The sequence below is a fragment of the Bos mutus genome, chromosome 25 (assembly GCF_027580195.1).
Source record: "Bos mutus isolate GX-2022 chromosome 25, NWIPB_WYAK_1.1, whole genome shotgun sequence".
Lineage (NCBI taxonomy): Eukaryota > Metazoa > Chordata > Mammalia > Artiodactyla > Bovidae > Bos > Bos mutus.
Window position 1 is genome coordinate 20214542 of NC_091641.1, and position 20091 is coordinate 20234632.

The 20091-nt window shown below is 44.7% G+C and overlaps 1 protein-coding gene across 2 annotated transcripts in view; it reads right to left on the reverse strand.

Moving 5' to 3' along the window:
* The window catches only part of PRKCB (protein kinase C beta), a 374767-nt gene that overhangs the window by 77665 nt on the left and 277011 nt on the right, over window positions 1–20091 (reverse strand). For both annotated transcript variants that reach the window (XM_070362076.1, XM_070362075.1), the window contains exon 9: window positions 16642–16788. In XM_070362076.1, coding sequence (XP_070218177.1) covers window positions 16642–16788 — 147 coding nt within the window. The remainder of the gene's footprint in view (window positions 1–16641; window positions 16789–20091) is intronic.

The following is a 20091-nucleotide window of genomic DNA, read 5'->3' on the forward strand; positions in this document are numbered from 1 at the left end:
AGAGAAAGTGTGCACGCTTAGTCGTGCCTGACTCTTTGCAACCCTGTGGACTGTAGCCCGCCAGGCTCCTCTGTCCATGGGATTCCCCAGGCAAGAATACTAGAATGGGTTGCCACTTCCTCCTCCAGGGGATCTTCCCAACCCAGTGATCGAACCTACACCTCCTGTGTCTCCTGCATTGGCAGGTGGATTCTTTACTGGCGAGCCACCTAGGAAGCCACATGGCATCTTAAGAGCTTAACGCCTAGAACCAGAACTCAATTCACCATGCCCATCATGGTTGATGAATTCTTTATTACCTTGTGAGGTTCTCCCAAATGTCAACTTTCACCAGACACGAGGATGTTCTAACATATTCTAGGTTATCTTGGAGGCCCTAATTTAATTCTTCAAAGTGTACTGTTATTGTTTAAACTTTGGGTCATATTTTCTAAGCATAATATATCCACACATATGTGTGTTCAAATTTTGTATTTGATGGTGGACTCACTAAATAGAATACAAAATCATGTCGTTTAAGGGAATTAAATACATTTGCTTCTAGCAGCAAACTGGAAGTTAGCCATCTAGAAATGGTTTCTGGCTTCTAATAGCTCCTTTTGGAGGAGCAACTTGGGTAGACTTGCAAATTGAAGAAGTACTTCAGGAAAAATTGAGAAGTGGTATAGTGGGAAAGGATGCTAATTGGGAGTTAATAGAGTGGATCTGGGTAGCACTGCATCACTTTGTGGGTACAGTGTTCAAGTTGGCAAGACAAAAATAAGAGCAGTGATACTCAGCATGCAGATCAACTGGGTTATTTCATGATTTATTATGTAAGGTTTTCCTTATTTAAAATAAAATCTCTTTATATGGTTACATACTGTATGATTCCAACTATATGACATTCTGGAAAAGGCAAAACCATGGAGACAGTAAAAAGATCAGTGGTTGCTAGGGGGTAAGGGGGTGGGAGGGATGAACAGGCGGAGCGTAGAGGATTTTTAGGGCAGTGCAACTACTTTGTAAGATACTATAACGGTTGATGCATGTCGATATACATCTGTCTAAATATGTAGAACGTACACCACCAAGAATGAACCCTAATGTAAACTGTGGACTTCAGGTGATAAGGACGTGACCATGTGGGTTTATTGATTATAATGAATGTACCACTCAAGTGGGAGATGTTTATAATGGGGGAAGCATGGAGCTGAGTGACAGATAAATTGAGTTTTCAGATCAGAGGTCAGGATGACAGGTGGGATTAAGATTTAAGCCTTTTAAAATGATGCCATGTCACCCACTAGATTTAATCAAGTGTCAACTTTTTCCCCACTAGCAGAGAAAGCCAGTGGAAGTGTGAAACAAAGTTTAGAATGGAGGTACTTTTGGCCGAGTCATCTCTGGCTCCTGTGGACCTGCTATTGTTGGGCAAATGTCACTACATCCATGGAAGGAATGACTCACAGTCACTGCTGGGAAGAGGAGAAGGAATATGAAGATTTAAACCTGAAACGCTGAGCCCTTGTGTTTTAAATGAAGATGGTTCATTGGATTCCATAAGAAATGTCTGATTGGGTTGTAATAAGAAATTCAAAACAACTATTATATTTCAAAACTCTGGCTGTATTACTTCTAATTATTCATATCAGAGAACTGATACAGTGGAATTGATAGGTATCAATTCGAGTTATTGACGTGTTCTCTTGAGCTCAAATCAATGTTGGTGACCTGTAGGTTGGCTTAGTTACTTTTCTTTGAATCATACATTGTATTTGACAAAGCTAGATGGTTAAAATAAAAGCAGATTTAATTCAACTGCTTTTTAAACAGTCTCAGGGAAGACAAACCAACAATTGATGCCTTTCATCAAAAGAAAACATAGTGAAACCCTTAAGGGTTCATCATTCATTTCAACAATTAGGCGGACAAAGGAATCCCATTTCTCTATAATCTGAAGCGCTCTGTGTACACAAGCCTCCCTTTGTGGTTGGTGTCACAGACTGAGAGAGAATGGGCTTTCTCTGAGGGGAGTGGAGTATGTTGAGTGCCCTGGAGGCTGTGTGGCATAGCGGCTATACCTTCAAGAGGCAGACTCGGGTTTGAACGTGCATCCACAGCCGCATGAATCTGGAGTCTCTGCGCTCAACCCTGAGCCTCCACTCCCTCATCTGCAAAATGGAAATAATGACAGCACCCACCTCCTAAGATCATTGTTAAGATTAAATGAGCAATGCATATAAAACACTTAGGTTCTCAGTGCTCAGACTATATTATCAATCTCTGCAGCAATGTTCAATGAGGTCAACGCACGCATATATGCTAAGTTGCTTCAGTCATGTCTGACTCTTTGTGACCCTATGGACTGTAGCCCACCAGACTCCTCTGTCCATGGGATTCTCCAGGCAAGAATACTGGAGTGGGTTGCCATGCCCTTCTCCAGGGCATCTTCCCGATCCAGGGACTGAACTGTCTCTTGCACTGGCAGGTGGGTTCTTTACCACTAGCACCACAATACATAATATGAAATGGAACCAAGGGACGGGTAAGGATTGAACAAACTATGGCATGCTTAGTTATATTAACCATCCATACTTGTACATTCCAAATATTTACCATGGGCATTGGATTATAATCTATAGGCCTCTGCAATCATGTTTGTTGTAGAAAAGATTATGGGTTATGCTTAGTAAACAGGGATTCATCTTAACAGGACAAGAATTTCTGAAATAGCAAGTAAAGATGCAGTTGAGATGGATGCACAGAGGGTGAACTATGACAGCACATTAATTGGACCAGAGGCCATGAATTATCGCCTGAAACAGAGATCCCATGTTAATAGGCTCTATCTGACCCTTCAGTAAGAGAACTAGATTTAACTTTTTATTATTTTCCCCAAAGAGCCAGGCAATGTTTTGAAGAATCTACAGATCGGAAGGGAACACAGGCCCGTGTGCCATGCAGCCCAGCATTTTCTTCCTTCTCTTTGAGGAGCTTCCCAGATCACAGCTGCTTTTCAGACAGTCCATTCCTGTTGTCCTTCCTGACAGATGGTTGGAAAAGTGACCTGTCCTCCCGGCCAAAGCTAACTGGATTTCATGATCCCTGAGCCATACTGGCCCATCAGTCTTTTTCCTAGGGCTTTAAATTCTAGGCTGTTCTAGATTTGGGGATTCGATTGAGAACGGAGAAGTGCTGGAAGGCTGAGGGAGGTGTTGCTGAGGCACAGTCAGAACAAGAGACATCAGCAAGAAGCTGGGGTGACAGACGGGGGGTCCCCAGGATGAAGACAATGATGGCTGGGTTCCTGGAAGCTTCTCATCCCAGCTGCACTTCCTGCCTTTGGAAGTTGGGGAAAACAGGCTGTGTCTGCCCAATAAATCCCCCCTTTCCTCACTCTGGCTTGACAAGAAAACTTGAAATTCCAAATGTTTCACTTTCTTTGATATAATTCATTTTATTGGGAAAATAGACTCATACTTTCTTGTTCTGTAATGTACTATCTCCTGAGGGGTGAACTGGGGCTTACATGGTGGCTCAGTGGTAAAGAATCTGCCTGCCAATGCAGGAGATGCAGGAGATGTGGGTTCAATACCCGGGTCAGGAAGATTCCCTGGAGGAGGAAATGGCAACCCACTCCAATATTCTTGCCTGGGAAATCCCTTCAAAGAGGAGCCTGGCAGGCTACAGTCCATGGGGTCGCAGAGTCGGACATGAGTGACTGAGCGACTGAGCTCCACACACAAGGGGTGAAAATCGGGGCTACGGAAAAGCAGCAAGTCACTTCATTGATGAGAGACCTGGACGAATTCAGAAAGTGACTTGGGAAGATGAGTTGGCAAAAATACTCAGCAATAAGAATTGCATACGAAAGACTGGGGGCTGGGAGGAAGGAGCCATAATTGGGATAGAACCAAAGAGAAGGCAGGAATCCAAGATCAGACAGCAAATGTCAAAAGGTTCTCTGGAAAAGGATTAAGGGAACAGGTAGCAAAGACTTTGAGCTATCTGTGAACCATATGATAAAAAGACTCACCATATGGTGCAGGAAGATAGCAAAGCAGGTTGAAGTAAAGGGAAGAGCTTTTGTCTGTAGGATTATATAACCACTTCTAATGTATGGATGTATATGTGTGCGTGTGAATCCATACCACTAATGAGATTAAAATTAGGATAGACTCCCACAACGGGAGCTCCGAGACTTCAGAAAAGGCCTTTGTTACCGGTAGAAACTAAACTGCCATTTCATCTCTTCAGGCAATTTCTTCCTGGGGTAACTCAATGCTTTACTGGGATCCAGGAGAAGACACTAGAGTCTGGGGGTGGAGCTCTGCATTTTTCTCTCTCTTGCCCAAACTCAAAGCACATGCTAGTTAAGTACCCCGGCAGCTTTTGGGGAGAGAGCTTGAAGGTTGCACTGTTGGGGCACTGGTGTCAGCAGCCAGGGCCAACTTCAAGCACAATGGGGACCACGATCTTTTCAGGGGCTCATGAAAGTATTTTTCATTTCTTTCCAAATCACAAGGAAAAAAAATTAACTTTTAAGCTGAAGAAGATGCTTTAACATGCAATTTTAATATATTTGTCCTTGAATCAGTTGTAAAATAGAGTTTTACACTTTTTTTTTTTCATGATGTAAGGAGAAGCCCATAAAGTCTTCATTTTAAATGGTTTCAAAAAAGACTAGCAGTGTGGTGGAGATGAGTGGACCCCAAAGTAGAGAAGAGTGCTGTTAGAGAAGGAAAGAGGTAACTGGAATCATAAAACCTGATTTCAAGCCCTGGTCTTGCCTCCTCCTAGCTGTGTGGTCTTGGGGAGGTCGCTCAGCCTCTCTGACTTACAGTTTTCAAATAGGTCTAATAGGGTTAATATCAGTAACTACCTAGCAGGGCTGTGGTGAGAATTAATACATGTGATCCATGTAAACCCATAGCTTGGGGGCTTCCCTGGTGGCTCAGTGGTAAAGAATCTGCCTGCCGATGCAGGAGACGCAGGTTCGATCCCCGGTCCCAGAAGATCCCAATGTCTTGAAGCAACTAAGCCCATGCACCACAACTATTGATCCGGTGGTCTAGAGCCCATGCTCTGCAACAAGAGGCTACCACAGTAAGAAGCCTGTGCAAGCAACTAGAGCAGCCCGTCCTCGCCACAACTAGAGAAAACCCCACAATGAAGATCCAGCACAGTCAAAAATTAACAAATAAAATCATTTTTAAAAATAGCATGGTCCCTGGCAATTAGTATGAGCTCAATGGAGGCAATGGAGATGGGTGAGTGGAACTGTATAGGGTGGGGATGGCTGACAGAGCTGGTGAGGGTTAGAAGAAATGAAAGTTGACGGTTGAAAAGAAACCAGCTGAAAAGTTACTGCACACACTGGAGATGCCTCCCAGACTCGGAGGATCTCACGAGCAAACCCTGCAGAGGAGGTGAGAGGTGCAGACACTAGAAGAGAGAAGTGAATTCTCAGGAGCCCTCCTAGGAATCCCTGCTGACGAGCGTTGGCACATAGATGGTGATCGACAAACACGGAGCGAGGAAGGAGAACAGAACACCAGGAGCCTTCCAGCATGATGGGCATGCCGTCTGTCTAACGGCAGAGGCTCAGTCTGAAAACAAGGCATGCAAACTCTGCTTACACTTGGAGGGAAAGAGAAGGGGGTGGAGGATGAGAAAATAAGAGGGGTTAACAGTTAACCTTCTAGAATACATTTGTGACATGGTGAGACAACCATGCTTATTTAACTTCTATGCAGAGTACATTATGAGAAACGCTGGGCTGGAAGAGGCACAAGCTGGAATCAAGATTGCCAGGAGAAATATCAAGAACCTCAGATATGCAGATGACACCACCCTTATGGCAGAAAGTGAAGAGGAACTCAAAAACCTCTTGATGAAAGTGAAAGAGGAGAGTGAAAAAGTTGGCTTAAAGCTCAACATTCAGAAAACGAAGATCATGGCATCCGGTCCCATCACTTCCTGGGAAATAGATGGGGAAACAGTGGAAACAGTGTCAGACTTTATGTTTTTGGGCTCCAAAATCACTGCAGATGGTGACTGCAGTCATGAAATTAAAAGACTCTTACTCCTTGGAAGGAAAGTTATGACCAACGTAGACAGCATATTCAAAAGCAGAGATATTACTTTGCCAACAAAGCTCTGTCTAGTCAAAGCTATGGTTTTTCCAGTGGTCATGTATGGATGTGAGAGTTTGACTGTGAAGAAAGCTGAGCACCGAAGAATTGATGCTTTTGAACTGTGGTGTTGGAGAAGACTCTTGAGAGTCCCTTGGACCGCAAGGAGATCCAACCAGTCCATTCTAAAGGAGATCAGTCCTGTGTGTTCTTTGGAAGGAATGATGCTAAAGCTGAAACTCCAGTACTTTGGCCACCTCATGCGAAGAGTTGACTCATCAAGGACCCTGATGCTGGGAGGGATTGAGGGCAGGAGGAGAAGGGGACAACAGAGGATGAGATGGCTGGATGGCATCACCAACTCGATGGACGTGAGTTTGAGTGAACTCCAGGAGTTGGTGATGGACAGGGAGGCCTGGCATGCTGCAGTTCATGCAAAGAGTCGGACATGACTGAGCAACTGAACTGAACTGAACTGAGACTACCGCTGTTGAAACTAGAAATACAGGTGTTAAAAGTATCAAGCAGTTAAGAGCCTCTGATCACACGTATTCAAACCAAACCCGGTCTGTTAAATGCCACTGACTAGCTCTCTGACATTTATTTCAACTGCCTGCATCTCATTTCCTCAACTGTAAAATGGGGATATTAGCAACTATATTAAAGCAGAAGCATAAACCAATACATACAAAGCCCTTACAACAAGCCTGGCATTGAGTGAGGACTCAGAATGTTAGGCGATAGCATCAGCCTCTTCACTACCACCACCACGAGAATATATGTTCCACAAGGGCAGATAATTTTGCCTGTTTTGTTCACAGTCATTTTCTCTGCACTTATGGTACCGTGCAGGGCCCTGTGGGGCTTGTGGGCACAAGGTCTTTCTGTGTCCCCCACTTCTTTGATTATAGGAAACAACCTTCATTTGACCTACATGACCTTCCCTGAGTTCCAATGGGCAGACTCAAGCAGTTGTTAATTAGGGAGGGGAGGGGATGCGAGACCAGGGAGAAACAGTGGAGAGCAGCCTTGGGGCAAGGTCCTGTTTCCGCATCAAGGGATACACACAACAATATCTTTGAGCTATTTTGCAGATACTGAAACCCCGTCCAGGTGGGAGAAGTTAATAATTAATGATGGTATGCTGCCCACAAGCATGCAGACCCCAGACCAGCTGGACTGAAGGTCGGTGATGTTGACTCCTACTTATCTCACCACCAACCCATTAGAAGAATATCCACAAGCTTGATCACGGCCTCTGTGAACAATTACTGTAAAACTTGTCACTATCTTCCCCAAGTGGGGCATGTGGTTCAGACGGCATTAGCCTGCTGTGTCCCCCTTTGCCTGGAAAAGCAATAAACCTATTCTTTTCTGCTAAGTCGCTTCAGTCTTGTCCAACTCTGTGCGACCCCATAGATGGCAGCCCACCAGGCTCCCCCATCCCTGGGATTCTCCAGGCAAGAACACTGGAGTGGGTTGCCATTTCCTTCTCCAATGCGTGAAAGTGAAAAGTGAAAGTGAAGTCGCTCAGTGTGTCTGACTCTTAGCGACCCCATGGACTGCAGCCCACCAGGCTCCTCCATCCATGGGATTTTCCAGGCAAGAGTACTTGAGTTGGGTGCCATTGCCTTCTCCACCCAAAACTCTGTCTCCAAGATTTGATTCGGCACTGATGTATGGAGAAACTGAGCTTTCAGCATCACCTATAAGGCTGCCTGACACATAGTGAATGATCAATTAATACTTGTTGAATGAATAAATCCTTAATTATGCCATCAGCAGGCAGTTATTATAAAAATGATGACTTCTTCCAGGTATTGGTTCCAACCTTAGCCCCAGTTCCTTTCCCTCATGTCCGCCTGCTGCTTTCATAAGCAGCCACCATGCTTCATGCTCAGATCTGGAGAGTTAGGAGCTATGAGATCACTGATAATGGGTGAAACAGAGGTTGCTGAGGGTAGATGTCACAGGGCAAAAGGACAAGGCAGAGGTGAGTGGGAAGGAAGTGGAGGCAGCAAATCTCAAAAGAGCAGTTTGATTCTCCGATATAGTCAGTGAGTAAAGGACAAGAAAGAGAAAGTCAAGATCACAGAAAACATCTTGAAGGACTCAGGAAACGGTGAGCATGCTCCTTATCTAAAGGAGAGGATACAGGGGAGGAAAGATCAGAGACTTTCTGTACCTTCTGGAGATAAACAAAAATGCAACAGAAGTCTTCATGTTCTTAGGAATACAATGGTAGTTGAAGTACCAAATTGTCATGTGAGTGAAAGACCTTTAAGACAGTTTTCTTTTTGTAAAATGTGGTATTTGTACCATCAGCAATACAAGGACAAAATTACTTTTCTTTTAATACGTTCTCCTGAGATATATTAAAACAAATATGTAACTGCTAGATCAAGCCTGTGATTTCAGACACATTATCACTTAGGGCAATGCTAAGAAGAAGAGAAGGAAGTCAACTAAATCATTTAAAGAAAAAATATTTAAGATAATATAAAGGAAGTACATACATGTTTCAAAAAATTACAGGTGCATGAATAGCTAATAGCTGGGAAACTTGGTCAAGGCTATACTCAACCCTGTTATACAGTCTGAATCTTGAGCTATGGGAGATGGCGTCAGCACCCTGGAGAGTGGTACACAAATACTGAGTCTCCGGGGGCCACTGGGTTAACCCCCAACAGCTGCCTCAGTGACATTCAGACACTTAGTATCATCAGCCTCTTGGTCATTACTCGAGGAAAGTCAAACACCAGAAGAAGCTGAATGGTTTTGTCTCTTACCTCTTGGCTTTTTATTTTTGATCATCTTCGATGCATTTAAAGCAAAAGACTTGAATGGAGCTTTTTGAAGAGATAAAAGTAATACCTGCTTTTCCAAAGACTTTCCACTTTTCCTTTTAATTTCATAAGCTGCTGACTTCTTCCTACTTGATTTATTCCTGGCTTATGCTATGCTTCAGGAAAAGCAGCACTCACACCTGGCATGTTCCATGATTTGAACACAAGGAAATGTCATCAAGAGAGGCTTAATGGTTTTTGTTTGTGGGGCATGAAAAATGAGGAGTTCTAAAGGTTAAAGTCAGAAGGTCTTTCTTGTCACCGAGAAAAATTCCAACCAGAGCTGAAAAGTAGGGATTATGGCTGAGGTCACTATCCTCCCACCAAAACTGCTCTCCCAGCATCCCTTGCTCTGAGGCACGTGACTGAATTCTCTGCAACAGCGTGTAGGCAGAAGTGACGGGTACCACATCCACATCAGGGCTTTTAAAAAGCAGCTTGTGCCTCCTCTGTACTCTTTCCCCCTCTGCTCTCTGAGTACAGACAAAAACAAGGCTGTAGGGACTGATGGAGCCATGTAGGATGGAAGGAACCTGGGTCACTTAATCACCAGATGGAGAGCGTGGGCAAGGCCAGAAACACCCATCTTGGACTTTGCATGAATGAACACTGAACTTCTATTGTGTCTGAATCAGTACAGATTTAGGGGGTCTGTTTGCTATGACAACTGAATCTACCCTACCTAGCTTATGTGTTTGGCTGCCACACAGATCAACCAGGCCCGGCTTGCTGTGGGGTCAGGAAGAAGAGACTTTTTTTTTTTTTTCATTTTTGGCCATGCCACATATGAGATCTTAGTTCCCCAACCAGGGATTGAAACCACGGACCCTGCACTGGAAGTATGGAGTCTTAACCACTCAACCACCAGGAGAGTCCCAGAAGAGACATTCTGAGATTTTCCATTTACTCCCTCCCCTCTTGGCACAGTTAACTTAGCTCATCCTTTAGGTAAAACTCAAGAGCCTCTTTCTCCAAGAAGCCTTTCCTGACTGCAGCCAGAGCCAAGCCCACTCCCTCAGGCTCTCCCAGCATACAGCAAACATCACAGTTGTACTTTACATCTGTTTAGTGTGAAGTTTTTTGATTAATGTTTATATTCCCATTAGGTTTTTAAGCATGCATTTTTCAAAATTCACAGAATGACATGCTACTTCATGCATTTTGTTGTGTGCAAATTTTACCTTAAAATGATCAAAAACAAATATTAAATTCTGGTGAAATGAGGTGCGTGCTGAAGAATTCAGGGTCAAGTGTACTGATGTCTGCATTTTGGTTTGAAATGCATTAAAGATAGGTTAATGTAGAGACAAAAAGAAGGATGGACATGTGATCGAGCATATATACAGTCAGGGACTTCCCTGGTGGTCCAGTGGTTAAGTGCTTTGCCTTCCAAAGCAAGGGATGCAGGTTCAATCCCTGGTCAGGAAACTAAGATCCCACATGCAGCAGAGCAACCAGGCCCCCGAGCCATAACTAGCAAGCCCAAGAGCTGCAATGAAAGATCTTGCAAGACGCAACTTAAGACCCGATGCAGCCAAACAAATAAATATTTAAAAAGCAAAAAAGCATATATAGTCAAATGCTAAATGTAGAATCTATGTACTGGGTATTACGGATGCTTACTGTATAATTCTTTCAACTTTTCTATATTTTTAACATTTTTTCCTGATAAAATGTTGGGGGGAAGTCCAGTGAGAGTAGGGTCTCTGAGTATATTACCTAAATAAAATGATTCTGTGTACAGTTTATGTTACACCACTAATCATAGCGTTCTGTGGTTTGCTTCTATTTTTACTTGATACTGTGTCACGGATGTCTGTCCACAATGACAAACAGAGATATGAAAGATAGAAAGACCATATTCTTTTGAAAGTATCATGGATACACCATTATATGTTTAACTTTCATACTACTGATGAACATTTGGGCTATTTTCATTTTTTCTACTTCTGATCATTTCCTGTGATAGATCTTTTGTGCTGCTGGATTTGAGCTTTTTTATGTTACCTATATGTCCACCATGACATGTACCTGCCCTCCCTACACCCCGAAGTCCCCCAGTTGGCCAGTACCCTCCATGAGCAAGAGTCCACAAGTATAAGGAAATAATAAGAAAACCCTCACTCAAACTTCCCCGCATAATTTTCTAAAAAGATCTGGATCAGACAAATCATTACCACAAGCACCTCTGAAGTGTCAGAAGGCAAGTGATATTAGCATTAATTAAATATTCAATGGATATTCATCACGGTGCAGGCGTGCATGCGTGCATGCTAAGCTGCTTCAATCTTGTCCAACTCTGCATGATCCTCTGGACTGTAGCCCTCCAGGCTCCTCTGTCCATAGGATTCTCCAGATAAGAATACTGGAGGGGGTTGCCATGCCTTCCTCCAGGGGATCTTCCTGACCCAGGGATTGAACCTGTGTCTCTTATGTCTCCAGCACTGGCAGGTGGGTTCTTTACCACTAGCACCACCTGGGAAACCCGTTTATCTTCTAGTACTTCAGAATTAGGGGAATCAAGTTTACAATGTAAATAGTTGCATTTGCGCTGTGTATATACCTTATCAGGTCTTTCCAAGTGGCTCAGTGGTAAAGAATCTGCCTGCAATGCAGGAACTGCAGGAGACGCAGGTTTGATTCTGGGTTGGGAAGATTCCTGGGAGGAGGAAATGGCATGCCACTCCAGTATTTTTGCCTGGAGACTCCCATGGACAGAGGAGCCTGGCGGGCTACAGTCCATGGGGTCACAAAGAGTTGGACTGAGCACACAAAGACCACACACACATATATACCTGATCAGGGACTTTCTCTGCTTACTTCATAAACTTCCCTTGTATAATTGGTCTGGACAGTGCCCATCTGTCCAATTTACATATCTGCTGCACAATTTTAACCACAGAAATCACTCGACAACCACAGAGGTTAAATTCTTGAAAAGTGTAAAGGTTGGCAAAGCAGAAATCGAAGGTTCAAGAAATCATAAAAGGGACTTTCCTGGTGGTCCAGTAGTTAAGAATACATCTTGCAATGCAGGGGACAAGGGTTCGATCCCTGGTCGGGGAACTAAGATCCCACGTGCTGAGAAGCAACAAAGCCCATGCATCGCAACCACTGAGCCCTCGCGCTCCAGAGCCCACGTGCCTCAACTACAGAGTCTGCGCGCCGCAATGAAGATGCTACATGCCACAGCTGAGACTCGACACAGCCCAACAGATACACAAATATATAAAAAAAGAAATCGTAATAAATAGAGCGAAGGATCAAACTATAAAAATAAACATTAAATAACAAAATAATACATGCAAATGCTCTGTAACAAGAGTCCTAGAGGGCATCCGTCTCCAAGAAAGCCAGAGATGCTGAGATGCCCTGCCCTCGTATGATGACCCTCCTGGGAAACACTCTCTCATGGCCAGGAAAGCAAACGAACTCTCCAAACTGTGCCTCCTGTTCAAGTTTTTGCAACAGAGTTTACTCATTTGGAACTCAACGGCCTTCACACTTGCTTTGTCCCTTGCTTCATTTTCACAGGTCTTAGCAAAACGCGTGTGTCACTCTCTAGTCACTCCACAAATTAGTGCCGTGCTGAGCAGCAGGCTTTTCTGAGCCACATCTGACACTGTGGGCCTGCGGGAGGGGACGTGTGAACAGATTACCCGAAGGTCCACGTCTTTCATCTTTGGAAGGGGGAGCACTACTGCTGCCGCCTTGCTCTTCCATGTACGGGATTTAATGTATATAGCCTACAAGATAACAAAACGGTAAAAAGTAGACATTCAAATATAAAACCACATTTGTCTAAAACCGTGGTTGGCAAAACGTGAGTTGCCCAGGATTGCTCTACGCTTTAAAGGATGGCAGAGGTTTTTGTTATTCTAGTTGCTTTCATGACTTACTGTTGTTTTCCTCTGTGATTCATTTGATGCCACATCCCAGACTGGAACAGAACTCTCAATTATTATAACCGTTTCCATGGAAACGCATGATTTATTCTAATTCCCTCACTATTCCCCAAGGACCTGCTCTCCAATTCCTCTACAGCCCCCACCCCCCAAACCTAGTCCTTTTTGCAACACCCTCTGGAACTTCCACTCCTCAAAAACTTTCCAATCAGGGTTTCCCTGGTGGCTCAGCGGTAAAGAATCCACCTGCTAATTGGGCACAGGTTGGATCCCTGGTCTGGGAAGATCCTACATGCTGAGAAGCAACCAAGCCCGAGCACCACAACTACTGAGCCTGGGTTCTAGAGCCCGGGAGCAGCAATGACTGAAGCCCAAGCGCCCCAGAGCCCAGTGCTCCACCACAAGAGAAGCCACCCCAATGAGAAGCCTGCCCACCGCACCCAGAGAGTAGCCCCTCCTTGCCGCACCTAGAGAAAAGCCCACACAGCAATGAAGATGCAGCACGGCCAAAGAAAAACCTTTCCCATTTGTTGAGTGATCCAAAAGGTGAAGAATTGTGTGTGCAGTCTGCTAACTTTTGAGACAACAAGGACAAGAATAAACATGCATATTTATATTTGTTAAATTAGCAGGGAGAAAACTGGAAAGATGCAAATTAAATCAACGAAACAGCTTATATATGGAGGGGCAGTAGCAGGGAGGGGGCACAGAAGGATGTGAACTTGGGTGGGAGCAAGACTTCTCAGTGTTTATCCTTCTAATATCCTTTTCATTATGAACCATGGGAATATACTGCTTATTAAAAATGTAATTTAATTTTTAAAACTGCCTGACAGCCTCAGCTTATTAGAACCTCTTCTTCATGTAGGCCACCTTCCTCCTTGTCATCATGGAAACCACACCATCCTTGAAATCCACATGCCCCAGGAGCTAGCATTTTAAATCTCTTGGCCTTGGGACTTCCCTGGTGGTCCAGTGGCTAAGACTCCGTGCTCCCAATGCAGGGGACTCAGGTTCAATCCCTGGTCAGGGACATAGATCCTGCACATGGCAACTAAATGTTCGAATGCCACAATAAGGACCCTTTTATGCCCCTGGAGAAGGGCATGGCAACCCACTCCAGTATTCCTGCTGGGGGAATCCCCATGGACAGAGGAGCCTGGCAGGCTATAGTCCACAGGGTCGCAGAGTCGGACACGACTGAGAGACTACGCACAGCACAAGCTACAACTAAGGCTCAGTGCCGTCGAGTAAATAAATCTTAAAAACTAAAAAGCTTCCAGAAAGAAAGAGCAGAACATCCACAAAAGAGCAAGAGCCAGGGTTTTAGAATCTAACCCCTTCCTCCTTAAAAAAAAAATCTCGTGGCCTCATCCACTTGTTTCTCATCCCTAGGCCTCTAGACTTCTTTCCCACACCAAGGTGATAAACCTCTTCCTGCTACGACTTCCTCCGGTCTAGATGCCCCTGTTACACATTTATTCAGTACAGTTTTCCTGAGTACCTATTAGAACAGCCTCTGTTGGATCTGCAGTGGATATCCCTCTGCCCTGAAACCCTGACTCCCTTATTACCGTGATCTTCTAGGGCTAATCCCCATACTTAGCTCAAATCCACCATCTATTGACGCTACTCCGTCTCCACCCTCAGGCCGCTCAGAACTGCTGGCAAAAAGCACACAATGGCATGGACCTCCGCTATCACCACTGCCGATTCCTTAGCCTCCCGACCTCCAGGCGGCTCAGCAACCTTACTCTGTGCTCCTTCTCTCTAGTCCCACTCCCTGCCAAGGCCCTTCCACCCTTGTGCCACCATCTCAGATTTCTTATTTCACTGCAGTAGCAGGACGGACCTTGTGGCCCTTCGAGAAAATTCATGCATTCAGTCTAGGTCCTGCATGAATTCAACCCACAAGCACTGGAAGTAGGGCGGTGAACACGACACAGCTCCTGGCTCTTGTGGAACTCAGATCTTAGAATGAGGAGACAAATGAATAGACAAGCAAGAGAAGTATCCGCTGGTGGTGGGTGCTGGGAAAGTTAAATATAATGGAGAACGAATGCATGGCTCTTCTGAGCGGTGGTCAGGGAAGGCTTCTCAGAAGAGGTGACATCTAAGTAGAGAGGGAAATGACAAGAAAGAGCCAGTTCTGCAAATAATAAAGGAAGGGAACAGCATCACAGAAGCGCTAAGAGAAGAAGGAGCTTTGTACGTTTCAAAGAACCTCCATGCGGCCCAAGCACAGTGGGTGATGGGGAGAAGGAAAGAAAAAGAAGGCATCAAACAGAGAACAAGGACCAGATTTTAAAGAGCGATGTAAGCCCAGGACACAGGACAGAATGTATTCTGTTTATGAAGCCACTGGAGGATTTCAAGCAGGGGAGTGATTTGACCTAATGTAAAGCTTTTAAAAATAACTATGGCCGCTGCATGGAAGTGTATTAATTACAGGTCACCAGAGTGGAAGCAGGGTAACCAGTTGGGAACGTCTGCAGTGGTCCAGGTGGTAATGTATGGTATAGATTAGGACTGAATTAGTGAAGATGGAGAGAACTCAGTAAATTCATGATATGTTTTGTAGGAGGACCTATCTAGACTCACTATTATGCGGACCTGGGGTAAGAGGGGGGCCAAGGAGGAGTAGAGGATAATTCCCAGAGTTTTGACTTATGCTATAGAGATGGGAAAGAAATTTGATACTTTTTGCACACCTGAGTTCATGGAATGAGATTGATGTGAGACGTGTTGGTGGCACACACAGGGATTAAAGGACTCAAAACAACACTAAACAAGACAGGAATACTTATAACGCAATCTCAACTTCAGTAAAACAGCATCTCCTGGTATCTATAAAAGCATCCAGAATCGCTCTACAAGTCCCAGAGACATCCTTCAACCATGCGGCTGTTTGAAAAGAGCCACTTCCATTCTCAGCTGCAAGAGTGATCTTTTCCAAAACTGAATCTGATCATGTCACTTCTCTGCTTAAGATTCTCAGTGGCTCCCCACTGCATTGTGAGTCAAATCCAAACTCCTCGTTACTGCTCTTAAGGCTCTGCAAGATCAGGCCCCTCCCACCTTTGCAACCTCACATCCCACAACCTCCCTCACCTCATGGCATTTTGGCCCAGCACCTCTGACAGTGCCTAGAATGTGCCCAGCCCTTCCCTACCTCAGGGCTTTTGCGCTTGCCGTTCTCTCTGCCACAAACAATCTTTCCTAGGTCTCTGAATGTATGGCTGGTTAATTCTCAACCTTCAGGTCTCAGTTTCTACATCACTTTCTCAGTCTGAGTAGGTCCTTTCTTTTTTAAAAACTTACCTTTTAATCAGAGTATAATTGCTTTACAGTGGTGTGCTAGTTTCTGCTGTACAACCATGTGAATCAGTTGTAAGTATATGTAAAACCCCTCCCTCTTGAGCTTCCCTCCCAGCAGCCCCCCATCCCACCCCTCTAGGTTATCACAGAGCACAGAGATGAGCTCCCTGTGCCGTAGAGCAGAGGGAACCACTAGCTATCTACTTTATACATGGTCGTGTATTTATGTCAAAGATACTCTCTCAATTCGTCCCATGAGTGGGTCCCTTCTTTATCTGCCTGTGACACAGCACTCCATTTATTTCCTTCACAGTACTGGTTACCAACTGGAGTGTAGCTCTATTTACTTTTCACTCTCTCCCTCCCTGGAACATAAGCCCCATATGAACAGCAAATGTGCCTGCCTTGTTAGCTGGTTCCTTCTGCAGCAGGTGCCTCCACCCAGCCACACTGTACCTTGCCAAAGCTGCCTTTTCCCAGCACCATCAGGAAGTTAAAATCGGTCAGTTTCATCCGGTCCCTGTTGCCGTTGTTGTCAAATTTGGAGATGGTGTTGGTCGTCTTTTCTTCAGGAGTCTTGGGCCCAGGACCGATCTTGGCTCTCTGGAGGGAGAAGCACATAGAAAACATCGTCAGAGTTGGAGGATGCCTGCGTTAAGTGTTCAAACTCAAGCGCGGTGGCAAGCTGTGGATCCTGCAACTTATGCCCCTGACTCGGTGAAAAGCACAGCCCAGTATCCACGGTGCAAACTCAAAACGTGAAGGCCAGACTTGGCACCTCCATGTTTCTTTTATCCCTCGTGTCTCGTCCACCACCAGAAACTGTCATTGCTTCCTCCCAGCTGTCTTGAGAATTCCTTCCTCCTTCCATCTCCACCTGTCATCATCTCTCACCTGGACAACCCACCCTGGCTCCCTCCACACTGGGCTTTACATGCAGCAACTGTGACTTTCATGGCTTCCCTGGCTCAGATGGTAAAGAATCTTCCTGCAATGGAGGACACTCGGGTTTGATTCCTGGATTGGGAAGATCCCCTGGAGAAGGGAATGGCAACCCACCTCAGTATTCTGGCCTGGAGAATTCCAAAGACAGAGGAGCCTGGCGGGCTACAGTCCGTGGGGTCACAAGGAGTTGGACAAGAGTGGCTAACACACACACTGGGACTTCTGCTCCTTCACACTCAACCAAGTCAACCAAGCTTAAAATGCTTCAGTAGTGACCCAGCATTTTTAAGATCCTTGGGTGCTTTCATGGGCCCAGATGACCCAGTCTGATCAGGCTCTCCCCACTTTTCCAATCTCTTCACTTCTTGGGTCCTTCTTCCCTACAAACCCAGCTTCATTGTCCTTTCACATCCTAGAGTCCCAGGGCCCTCCTACCTCAGAGCCTTTACACTTACTATTGCTCCCGTATGGATGATTATTCTCTCCCCTTCACCAACCTAGTTACCCACATTCTCTGCTCCACATTCTCACTTTCTCGGGGAAGTCTTCCTGGATTCTCTGTCTGGGTAAGACGTCCCTATCTGCTCCCTTCATCCACCTCACTCTCCATTTATGCTGCAGGTTAACTGTCTGTTCGCTTGTTTTCCCAACAGACTGGAAACCTTCCAGGGCAGGGAGTATGTCTTATATTCCACAATATCCCAGACAACCAGCAAAGTTTCCAGCTACATATTTTGTAGGATAATGGATGGATGAGGCCCACGTTGGTCCTCAATGCAATCGGGGAGAGGCTTGCTGTTGTGAATAGCAAAATGATGCCTCCGAATGGCAACAAATTCCGTGAAATCAGGGGAGAATAGGAGACCAGCATATTTATAATTGGAGTCTAAAGTTGCAGGGGGAGCAAATGAAGCAACTGACAAACAACTAATCTCAAAAATATACAAGCAACTCCTACAGTTCAACTCCAGAAAAATAAATGACCCAATCAAAAAATGGGCCAAAGAACTAAACAGACATTTCTCCAAAGAAGACATACAGATGGCTAACAAACACATGAAAAGATGCTCAACATCACTCATTATCAGAGAAATGCAAATCAAAACCACTATGAGGTACCATTTCACGCCAGTCAGAATGGCTGCGATCCAAAAATCTACAAGCAATAAATGCTGGAGAGGGTGTGGAGAAAAGGGAACCCTCTTACACTGTTGGTGGGAATGCAAACTAGTACAGCCACTATGGAGAACAGTGTGGAGATTCCTTAAAAAACTGGAAATAGAACTGCCTTATGACCCAGCAATCCCACTGCTGGGCATACACACTGAGGAAACCAGAAGGGAAAGAGACGCGTGTACCCCAATGTTCATCGCAGCGCTGTTTATAATAGCCAGGACATGGAAGCAACCTAGATGTCCATCAGCAGATGAATGGATAAGAAAGCTGTGGTACATATACACAATGGAGTATTACTCAGCCATTAAAAAGAATACATTTGAATCAGTTCTAATGAGGTGGATGAAACTGGAGCTATTATACAGAGTGAAGTAAGCCAGAAAGAAAAACACCAATACAGTATACTAACGCATATATACGGAATTTAGAAAGATGGTAACAATAACCCTGTGTATGAGACAGCAAAAGAGACACTGATGTATAGATCAGTCTTATGGACTCTGTTGGACAGGGAGAGGGTGGGAAGATTTGGGAGAATGGCAATGAAACATGTATAATATCATGTATGAAACGAGTTGCCAGTCCAGGTTCAATGCACGAAACTGGATGCTTGGGGCTTGTGCACTGGGACGACCCAGAGGGATGGTATGGGGAGGGAGAAGGGAGGAGGGTTCAGGATGGGGAACACATGTATACCTGTGGCAGATTCATTTCGATATTTGGCAAAACTAATACAATACTGTAAAGTTTAAAAATAAAATAAAATAAAAAAAAAAAAAAGAAAGTTGCAGGGGGGATGTCCTGTAGGAATGAGCCCTTAACCTATGAGGTTTGTGCTGACTCTGAGCAGCTAGTGTCCAAACTGAATTAAACTGGAGAACACCTAGTTGGTGTCCACAGAGAACTGGAGAATTTCTTGGGATGGAAAACCCATACGCTTGGCATCAGACGTACTATGAGAGTGTTAAGTTTTCCTCCATGGGGTATGTCGTTTTTCGCGCCTGGCTTCTCTCACTCATCATAATGGTCTTGAAATTCACTCACGTCGTTTGCTGCATGCACAAATCAGTGGTTTGCTTTTGTACTGCTGAGTAGCATTCACTGTTTAAGTTCATTCTCTTGTTTACAGGCATTTGTGTTGTCTCCGCATTTTGGCTACTAGCAAGGTATTCGAGAGGATTCTTGGTCCAGTTATTTTTTAATAAAGATTTGTCGAGATTTAAGTGTCTCTGGGACAACCCAGTATAAATAAATACCCAGTGAGCAGTTGTATCATGTGGGTTTCGGGTTAAGAAATGACATAAGAACTGGAGGTGGATTTGAGGGTTAAGGCATGGGTTAAGGGGTAGTTAAAAGCAGATAGCCAGGGAAACTGTAAACAAGAAAAGAGCTTAGGGACCTCCCTGGTGGTCCAGTGGTTAAGATTTCACCTTTCAACGCAGGGAGTGTGGGTTTGATCCCTGGTCCTGGAGTTAAGATCCCACATGCCTTGGGGTCAAAAAACCAAAACATAAAACAGAAACAATTTGTAACAAATTCAATAAAGACTTTAAAAATGGTTCATATTTTTTAAAAGCATTTAAGAAAGAAAGAAAAGAGTCTAGAACAGAAGCCACATTGCTTTTGGAGGCCATGTCTTCCTATCATCCCAAATCCTCACCCTCCAGCTCCCAGAGATTTTCCCTGGCTGTCCTGATCCAAACACGTCCCCTCCCTCCCTCCTGCCCCACTATCTCCCTCCCCGCTGCCACCATCCCCTTGCTTTATTATGATGTCTCTGAACCC